Raw genomic sequence first — 10,674 nt, forward strand, 5'->3', positions numbered from 1 at the left:
CGCCCACGCTCTTTTCCAGTGACAGAGAAGGTCGCTCATCGTCATTATTCGGCTGCACGACAGCGTCCGTCGTCCCTCCTCCTCCTCCCCCACCCCACCCCCTTCTCCTCCCCTCGCCGCACGGATCCGTCGGTGGAGGGGTCTATGGCGCGCCGACGGCTCGACTTCGAGCGGGATCTGCTTTGAGCGGGGTCAACGTCCGGGGAGTCGCGCCGGACGGCGGGCGTTAGCTGCCGCGGGCGTGAGCGAGGCGAGGGACGGCAACGCCGGTAGCAGGGGAGGATGGGGGACGTCGACGCGTCATGACGGACGTTCATTGCGGAGGCACACATGGAGCGGGGGGCTGCGCTGTAGGGGACGGTGCGGGCGGACGACACCTTCCCGGGGCGGGCTCCGGGGGCCACCTGCACGTCGTTGGTGGCGCAGCGCGTGGCGGCGCCGGGGTGCGCGGTGTGGCCCATCGTGCGCAGCTTCGGCAACCCGCAACGATGCAAGCACTTCGTGCGCACGAGCGCGCTCGTGGCCGGCGACGAGGCCAGCATCGGCAACACCCGGGAGGACACTGTCGTGTCTGGCCTCCCGGCCTCCACCAGCTCCGAGCGCCTCGAGATCCTCGACAACGGCCGTCATATCCCCAGCCTCAGCATTGTTGACGGTGTGCACTGCCTCCGCAACTACCGCTCCGTATCCTCCATCACCGAGTTCCAGCCGGGCCCCTACTCCGCCGCCGTCGAATCCTATGTCGTTCCTGATAGCTAGCGACACCGGTGCTCAACAGGGAAAAAATTCAAGTGGCGGGTTCTCTCAACAAGATGGCGCTGCGCTCATATTTTTACATTTCATCTTTATACCTCAAATACAATTATGTTCTCATCCTAATCAATGTGGAAACGTATTCATCAGCATCTCGGAACTAGATCATAAGTACTACTCCAAAATTGGGAGATTCCTCCGTTTTCAGCTTTTTACTTCAATTTTCATCTTATTTGTTACCATTAGTGTCCGCATCCAAGATCTTTGGTCAATTTTTCTATTCATTACTTATGTATCCACATTCAATCTCAGACGTTGCATTAAAGTATGACTCTCTGAGATGCGCCCTCCCATTGCCTGTAACTATGAGTTTATCACTTCTGCAGAAAATGGCCAAGAGAAGTTCGGTTCAAGCTAAGCATACAATTTCTGAATATGGTAAAGCTGGAGATAGAAAACATATCACTTCTAATGCACCAAGTGGCCCTCTGCTCTGTTTCCTGTACAGCTGGTTACATTCCACCCGAGGTCTATTCAGCAAACATTTTTCATGTCTGGATTTGTAATGTGTGATATAATTCTACATGACAGTTTCATGGAAGTTGATTCATCTGGGAGAGCTGCGGCTGGGATCAGAGAATTATGAGGAGGTGTGTCCAAAGGAGGATCTGGTGTAAGCCCCAAAGATATCATAAATGCCCATAATATTGTGTCCTCTTATATAAGAGTTGGCTAAAAACTAACAGATGTATGATTTGTGTGTTGGTGCTTATCAGCTTATACCATTGCATAGTTTGCATCGTCAATGATATAGCCTGCCTAGCATATGAGTTTCTCTACTTGTTCATGCATTTTGCTGAAATGCAGTATTTGATCCTATGGATATATGAGAAAACTGGTTCATGTATCTGGAGTTCTCAAAATCCATCGAAGCTTGGTAGCTGGACTGGCTTCAGGTATAGCATACGAAAATCACGTTCACTTCACACTTTAGCATATTTACTGAAAAAGCAGGATCAAATTTAGGTTAGGACTTACGAGGACAAGAATAAATATCATATATCCCGAACTAGCACCCCGAAGAACCTTATTTTTAATGGACCTTGTTGTTAATACGTTCATCGTTTTTGTCACTAGCAGCCCGTTATTTTTGTTCCGTTGCAACGCACGGGCATTTGTGCTAGTTTTTAATAATGTATATACCAGTTGGTGAAACAATTTAAAACATTGAATTTTTAGTCAGATGAGTAATTATTTTTTATGTATCATTTTTGGATATGTATATATATGCTCGAGCAAAATTTAGAGTGCTACATACACTCGAATGTTACATCTAATTATGCTTATGCCTACCTATGAGTGCAATTTTATATAGTATAACATGTCAACTACTTTTTGGAATCACGCTGATAAATCCATGTTTGTAGAAAGGGCGAGGCCCTGCAAGGCATTGACAACATATGATTGAATTGAATATGCTCAAGGGTAGGAGGCAACATGAGAAATGACTATTTGAAGACCACATGGGTATTCGGCAGCTGTTTTAATGCAGTGGTGCTTGTTTTCTTATACTCCCTCCATCACAGTTTATAAGGCATGTACGTATACCTAGGTCGTCAATTTGACCAACTTAATAAGAGATATATATTACAAAAAATATATTATTAAAAACTTTAGATGTTTTATTTTCTAATGATATAATTTTTATGTTAAATAATATACTTTCTCCATCACAGTTTATAAGGCATGCACATGTATCTAGGTCGTCAATTTAACTTATATAAAATAAAAATTATATCATTAGAGAATAGAACATCTAAAGTTTCTAATGATATATATTTTATAATATATGTCTCTTATTAAGTTGGTCAAATTAACGATCTAGATACACGTGCCGGACTTATAAACTGAAACGGAGGGAGTATTTTATATAAGTTAAATTGATGACCTAGGTATTCATGCACGTCTTATAAACTGTAACGGGGGAGTATTGTTGTTAGATTTTGCCAGCAAGCTCGAGATTTTCCATGCGTTAATGGTGTGTGTAAGCTGGCTAATGAACTATCTCGTAATGAACCTCCAATTTCTTGAAACATCATGTGTTCGATGGTTGTACGAAGGTTCTAGATGTCGATAAGCATGAAGCAAAATGAAAGACTTGTACTGGGAGGCAATATTTAGCCATAAAGAGGCGGCAAACTATACGTGGCATCTTGATTGAAAGATATTAAGACATCAATTAATGTAGTTCCTCTTCTAGAAGATATGACATTTCATTTCTCAGGAAAACAATTAAAGTAGGTTCATCACAGAGATACTCCCTTCACCCACTTACACGTGCCACTTAAGACGGGCAATTACTAAGCTTGGCGACAAAGTTACGAACGAAATAACAAAACAAACACCATTGCACGAAACCAGCTATTAAATAGTGCATAGTTCATCAAAAGACCACGTTTGCTCCTTCATGTGGTCATTTTTCCAATTGATGATAGTGACCTCCTGCTCTTAGGAATATTCAACAATAGGCCATCAATGAGCTGCATCATAGGGGTTGATCCTCTCTGCAAACATAGATTTATTAGTGTGATTCTAATTCTAAAAGGAAGAAGGAGATGATAAAATTGCCAATTAGGTAGGCATATGCATAACTAGGTGTAAAATTCAAGTGTAGCACATAGCGCTCAACGTTTTCTTGAGCCTATATACATTATCACAAATTAAAACATAAAATATAAATTTGTGAAACTAGTGGCTGCACCCATGCAATTAACAGTAAAAAATAATTGAAAAAAATATCTGAAACTTTGTAGCATTGGTTTATGAGAAAATGTTTTACAACCTAGCAAAGTTTCATTGCCACATAACATGGAATGATCTCCAATTGAAAACACAAACTCTTGCTCTGCACCAACGTTTCAGATTTTTATATTCGAGCATAACTTTGTTTTTTTATTATACAGAGCTCCTTAGATATCATTTGGCCACAAAATTGTGCAAGCGCCTAAAATATTTGCTCATAATCAAAAACATCTACTTGTTTTGCTATGTTTTCGATCGTGGGTGTAACAGGGGTGCAATGTCCGTGGGTGTACTCAATTTGTAAACATTTGAAAATTGTCCGCTAATTACTGACATGTTACTCCCTCCGTCCCAAAAAAGCGACACTTCTTTTAAGACAAACGGAGTATTAGTTAATCGTCATCGTTACCAAATCAGAAAATAAAAGGACGTATAAATATACCTTGTGGATTGTAGAAACTCATGTACGGAATCAAAGCACCAAACTTCTCGCTCTTCCATAGCTTCTTCCACCTTAGAGACTTGAGACTAATCTGGTAGATGCCAAGGTCCGTAGTCACGAAAATGATATCATTGCCTTCCACGGATCCAATCAGTCTAAGACTTTCCTTGGGATTCTGAATAGGGAGAAGGTTGTTGAGATCAACAACTCTATGCTGAGTCCATGACCCAAGTCCGTCGGCACCCGTCTGGGTTGAGCTTGACCATAGGTTGAGGGTTAACCCGTCAACTTGCGCAAACCCCAAATCATCATCCCCCATGGCCAAGGGGATAAAGGAATGCTCTATGAGTGGTAAGCCATTAGAGCGCACGTCCGGCAGATCAATCAACGACAAGGCATCAGAGCCCATGTCGAACTTGAGAATAGCCATGTCACGAACACCATCAACAAGGGAAAGCATGAAGTAGAGTGCGTCTTTGATGAGGACAGGGGCCATTGTTGGCGGGATGAATGCATGCTTAGCTTCAAGTTGAAGACCAGAGCTGACTGTCCACTCAAGCTGAAGATCAAGACAAGAGCTCTGGCTGCACTCGTCATCCATCTCCAGCAAGGCGACGGACGCGTGCGCAACACAACCATCACCCTCACCCAGCGTGAAAAAGACCACACGGACGGGGCCGCCGTGACACGCGCGGTGGTCACAGCCGCTCACAGCACAGAGCACCGTGGCCCCTTCGTTGCTGCATCCATCGGGCTCCTCCAGGTACCTCGGGCAGCCCGTCATGGGGTCCCAGACGAAGAGCGGGGCGGGACACCCGAAGGGGTTTCCGAAGAGAACGCGGCCATGGCGGCAGTCCAACGCTTCATAGTCCTGCCATTCCTCGACTTCGGGAATGCGCGCGCCGAATTTGGTGGTGAAGACAAAGCGTTGGACGGGTTCTTCGTCTCCTTCTTCGTGGCGGTCCTCGTGGGGCCAGGAATAAAAGAAGCCCAGCATGGGGGGAGCGCCATGGCGCTCACGGTAGCGACCGGAGAAGGTAGGGCCGGTGAGGACGCCGAGCCAGAAATTGCTGGCGAGGGAGGCACGCACGAGGCTCGAGGGCTCGTCCGGTGGGAGACGGAGTAAGACCTCCTCGATGAGCTCGTCCGGCAGCGTAGGTGCTGGCCTCGTCGCCGGAGTCGTAGGCGGCGGCATGGTCGTTGGTGGAAGATAGGAAGGAGATCACGGAATTCCCCTCAGTCTGTTGGAACTGAAGGAGAGAAAGAAATTAATCAGAGAAATGAACGAGGAAGAGGAGAGGAGTAATCAGTGGAGAAGACTCACGTTGAGAGTTGTCAGTTGAGAGTCTTGAGACGTGCGGAAGCGTGGAGGAAGTGCCGCCGTCGTTGATCGCTGCCGGGGTCGCCTCTTGGTGGTGGTCACCAGCGGAGAGAGGATGATGACATGACGGGGGAGAAAGCGAGTGGATCGATATTTTGGATGGATGATTAGATATTGGGCTTAGATTAGGAAGAAATGTTTTTTCTTCACTCACAAAAAACCCAGCTCGTAGTTGACGATTAGGAAGGAAACGACACTCCTCAAAAAAAAGGAAGGAAACCTCACCTGCACCATGTCAGCAGGCCATTTAGCAGAGCGTCTCGCGTCTCCAAACTAAATAAAAAACTAGCATATCATTTCTAATTTGATGATGCATTCGATCAGATGATTGCTCGTTGACCAAGTTTTGATTTAACAAGTAATTAAGGATCGTGTTTGCGATCGCGATACCCAGGAAAAAAAATAAAATAAGGATGGTGATCGCCCGCGAACGTTGGCTCAGCCAGAGAGACGTGCGACGCATCATGAGCCCACTGCCCACCGACACCGATTTATCCAACAACGTGCAGCGCGTGCATGCGGCTGGATCAGAGGTTTTTTGCGCTCTTTTTTCTCGCGTGAGAAGTTCTGATCTACTTCCTTTTCTTTTTCGGCCGGGGGGATCAGGGTCATTTTATTGCTCAATCAAAAGGCAGTCTGCCTTATAGGTTGCTTGGATGCGTTTTAGTCCCATGACTAAAAGTAATGACACTAAAACTTGCTAGCCTCATCCATGCTTGGATCCAAGTACTAAAGAGAGCATTTATTATCCGTCAAACCTTCCAATCCAGAACTTGCATGAGGAGTTAAATAAGGAGAGAGAGTAATTGATGTACTTATGTTGTAATGGTTGAATTTGATCTTTAATTGCATGAAGGTAATAATTGTGGTTTTGTTGAATGGGTTTATCAGGAGTGGCCCATAACAATGCAGAATGCATTGGGCAATGTTTGAAGATACCAAGAATGCTAGGGTGACAGATAATCTTGAAAGTGCTCTAACTATTCACCATCCAACAGAACAGAAGAATAATCTAGATGCCAACTATGACAAGTTAGTTAAAGATGTGCATGATCTGATGGATTTTCAGGAGGAAAGGGTGATTGATTTCAGTTATCTGCAGTCTAACCTAAGCTATCAGCAGCAATGCAGAAGTGAAGTTGTTGCTGATATGAAAGGACATATGTCAAAGAAAGATGAAGATAACAAGCATCTAAATGACAAATATCAACTCGCGGTTAACCTGACAAGAGCTCAAGTAGATGTCATCCAGAACTTGAAGTTGAAGCATATGAAAGAGAAGCAAGTGCACAGTGAAGCTATAGAAAAATTGGAGTTGAAGAATGCAGAGCTCACAAAGTCTGAGGAGAAGCTTACCCAAGAGAAGATGGAGTTGAAGTTTCAGATTGTCGATCTGTTAAAGGGAAAGGAAGTGCACAGTGAAGAGAGGGGACAACTGGAGCTTCCGATTGCTGAGCTGAAGAAAGAAGAGGAGGATCTCAAGATGAAACTCAAGTTCATCCTCGCCATCTTACAGAAATGAACAAGATGGATATGAAAGTAGTGGGCATTGCTAACCTTTTGGGTAGGATGGTTGTGCAGTGACCTACCTACTTTACTATGGTTGTGTAATGTATGGGCATCTAAGACTCTGGTTGTTTATGTATCTATGAATGGTGTTATGCACCTTTGCTCACAAAGGATGAATTTAATATAGGATAAATGATGAGGTGAAGGACAGAAAACTCATAAGATAAGGTTTGTCTTCTCTAATTTAAGAGAGAACAAGAGGTGACCTCTTAGCACAATATGTCTCACCATGTTTTTAGGAATAACTAGTAAAAATGCCCGTGCGTTGCACCGGGTAAAAAATACACCGGGTAAAAAAAATAAAAAAAAATGCTTAGACAATTGAAAAAAATACCACTCAAACAACTTTGCAAGTAATTAAACAACCATAACAGAACAACATTGTTCGAACAATTAATACTTTTAGTTTGTAAATCTCATTAACTTTTTCAAAGAATATAATAAGTAAACATGGATATTCTCCCAAGTTGCATGGTCACGGTTGGTGAACTCACACATGCAAGTTGAAACAAATTTTGTTGTCGAAAATAGAAGTACAGTAGTGATCCAAAGTGTTGGGATAAACTTTTTGAATAAAATTTACGAATGATTTTAGTTTAAGTGGCTCACAAAACAGTGCAATTACTCCCTCTGTTCGTAAATATGAGACATTTTAGAGATTCTACTATAGACTACATACGAAGCAAAATGAATGAATTTATACTCTAAATTATGTCTATATACATCCGTATGTAGTCTATAATGAAATCTCTAAAAAATCTTATATTTAGGAACGGAGGGAGTATATCTCATTGTTGCATGCTTAAGGCTCAAACCCAAGAATAAACATGCACTCAGAATCAGAAAGATTGGATGCTTGTACTTCATTCAGAATTCACAAACACCAAGAGTCAAATCACGCACGTTGGTAAGGTTCAAAGCTTTAGACATATTTCACTTAGCTAGAACTAACAAAAGAAAAGGCAAACTAAATCTATGGATGGATGATCATGCCTGATTGTCAATTAGTGCTTAGTGTTGGATAACAAGATACAACTAACCAACAAAAAAGAAATTTGCTACTTAAATTGGTTCATGGTTGAAAGAATAGAATAATTAGTACTCGGAAATAAAGATGGACATAAACATACAGGTCATGAGCCAATCCAAACGACCATTGATAGCATTAATTAACGGACTGGAATGTTTGTATATACAAAAGCGGCCTTTATATATAAAAACCCTCCGTCCAAGCTCAGGCGACCAGTAGCCACTGCCGCTAATTATGTTTTCTCTCTCTAGAGAACAAACCAACTGTGCTCAAGGAAAATGATGTAGTGATGACCAAAATTTGTCAAAAAATAAATGTGGTCGAGGCTAAACTGGACCAACTCCTCCTACAAACTGGGCTGCCTCAGCTTCTTCAATTTGATATTATGAAGTGGTGAAAACAAAAGACGACTGGTCTGAATGACAAGTACACATATTTATTTAATCAATTATGCACCTCAATAAAATAATAATTGAACATCATCAATCCACAAAAGTGAGGGAACGAAATGTATGGCAATAAGCATAATTTAAGAATAAGCCACTGAAACTGAGTTGATCGCCAATATACATTTTTTTTACATTAGTTACACACCAGGTTAAAAGGAGGTACCTCACAATACTAACAAACTGTAAATCTTCCTATTTGAGGAGCTCTTCATATGTTTAGCAATACCTACATGTATGTACATTTGATTCCAGCAAAGTCGCTATCTCCATGTGCTTCAAGATGGGCCTGACTATGGAGATGGTGCTTCTGGTAATGGTGGTGAGCGCGGGCCATTTGGCTGTCAGCTCGCTGTCCTCAATCACAAGCATGTTTCTCGTGTTGATAGGGTCGACCTCCTCTAATATGCATCACCTTTACAATAAATTAAGCTTCCGAGTAACTAAGATTAAACTGCACTTTAATACTTATGGTAGTTAAGCTGCAACCTCGTCGTGTTAGGCTGCGTGTGCGGCAAGTTGCGTGAAAATGAAACATAGAAGTATTTGAAGTAAATCTGTAAAATTTGCCTTGCGGCTCGTGATTAATTCTAATTTGAGAGGTCCAGAGGTTCACTCTATGGAAAAATTAAGATTGCAACACAATATTTGCTGCATATACCCTCATGTAAAAATGAAATGATTAATGCAAAGCATGTCTTACTGTCGACCAAAACAAACAAACACAAAATTCTGCTAACAAATATGGAGGTTTGGCGTGAATACAACTTATTTTATTTCAGGCCAAATAAAACTATAGACGATCGTGTATGTTTCACAGAAATAAATCAGGCCAAATTAAACAACAACACGATCATTTAATAAGCAAATTACTAAAACTCACTTCTAGGATTTATAGTTAGATTTGTAGGAAAACATCATATGAATCTTATCTTATCTATTTAAACATCATCGGTCAATTGTGAGGTCTTCTGTCATACATCACGGACCATGTAACTCAAGGAACTTGTGCATATAATGTACTCCAAGCAACTAACTATATGGCCATGGCCAAACGGTTTAGTGTCTCACTTTATGATCTACCAACATAACAGTAGTTAATACACAATTAAATGTCAAATGTATGAAAGAATATTCAAAGTTTAGTCATCTTAATAATAAAGAAAAGGAAGAATGCTTAGATACACTACATGTAGACAATCAGAGGTATTCAAAAGAACGTACGGGTAATTAAAATCTGTAGCTCATGTTAATAATAAAGAAAATGAAGAATGTTTCTATATCTGTTTCATATGCAGACAATCACAGGTATTCAAAAAATCTATAGCTCACAGACATTGATTCAAAAAATAAGGTCAAAATGCACACCACAAGTTCAAAGTTGGTAGCTAACAGTACAAGTCATGTGTCAAATGAAAAAAAATATTCAGTAAGCATCAAGCCTTTTCATCTCCAAGAGATGCTGCCAGCATTGGTCACTGTATTACGTTTGCGCTGCTGTTTAAGTAACTACTATGATCACAATGACAACTGAGGAGCAATACCTATTTTTACATCAGATGTGATCCTTACTCGAGAAACTCTTCCAGAACCTATTAAAATTAAACAAAATATATTTTACACCGAACATATTCAGATTTTAGAGTGGGAAAATACAGCGTAACACATAGCAAACTTGTGATATAAATTGTGTGCCAAAGGAAGTGGAGCGAATTTTTGGTCAATGATATGGACTGGTCACCAAGCACTAGTGGGGACGGGGCCTTTAGCCCCGGCTCGTAAGGGGCTTTAGTCCCGGTTCATCAACCGGGACTAAATGGGCAACCTTTAGTCCCGGCCCTGTTACAAGCCGGGACTAAAGGTGCTCCACGTGGGCGCCTCATAGCGCCCCAGGGGCAGGACCTTTAGTCCCGGTTCGTTACACGGGCCGGGACTAAAGAGTTTCAGATTTTGCTTATTTTGGGGTTTTTTTTTTGAATGAAATTATTTTTGGGTTTTAGGGTTTTAGGGTTTAGGTGTTCGGGAGATTAACGTGATGCCTCGTTTGGTGTTCGGGAATTAGTTTTCATATAATTTAAATAGAAATAATTATGCATATATATATATAAGGTTAACTTATCTTACAAGCGAGCATATATATACAATTATATGGAGATCTAAATTATCGGAACTAGAGCCCGTCTATTCGATTACATGGACGAACATCAGTAATGGCCCCTAGCTACACTAAATCGTCCTTTGTCATCTATAG

The 10,674-nt window shown here is 41.8% G+C and overlaps 1 protein-coding gene and 1 pseudogene across 1 annotated transcript; one reads left to right on the forward strand and one right to left on the reverse strand.

The window, feature by feature from the left end:
- Positions 1–330: 330 nt before the first annotated feature.
- Positions 331–759, forward strand: LOC123397428 (annotated as a pseudogene).
- Positions 760–2,988: 2,229 nt separating this feature from the next.
- Positions 2,989–5,470, reverse strand: LOC123399553. Its single transcript, XM_045093955.1, has 3 exons — positions 5,322–5,470; positions 3,998–5,247; positions 2,989–3,317 (listed from the first exon to the last, which is right to left on the reverse strand). The coding sequence occupies exons 2-3, from the start codon at positions 5,190–5,192 to the stop codon at positions 3,286–3,288; spliced, it is 1,227 nt and encodes a 408-aa protein (XP_044949890.1). The 5' UTR covers positions 5,193–5,247; positions 5,322–5,470; the 3' UTR covers positions 2,989–3,285.
- Positions 5,471–10,674: the final 5,204 nt, after the last annotated feature.

The sequence above is a fragment of the Hordeum vulgare genome, chromosome 5H (genome assembly GCF_904849725.1).
Source record: "Hordeum vulgare subsp. vulgare chromosome 5H, MorexV3_pseudomolecules_assembly, whole genome shotgun sequence".
Taxonomy (NCBI): domain Eukaryota; kingdom Viridiplantae; phylum Streptophyta; class Magnoliopsida; order Poales; family Poaceae; genus Hordeum; species Hordeum vulgare.

Excerpts from the sequence above, each read along its gene's own strand:
- LOC123399553 (XM_045093955.1), bottom strand. The coding sequence starts at position 5,192 with ATGCCGCCGCCTACGACTCCGGCGACGAGGCCAGCACCTACGCTGCCG. Across the intron at positions 3,318-3,997 it reads GAGTTTCTACAATCCACAAG|AGAGGATCAACCCCTATGAT; the intron begins GTATATTTATAC and ends CTATGTTTGCAG.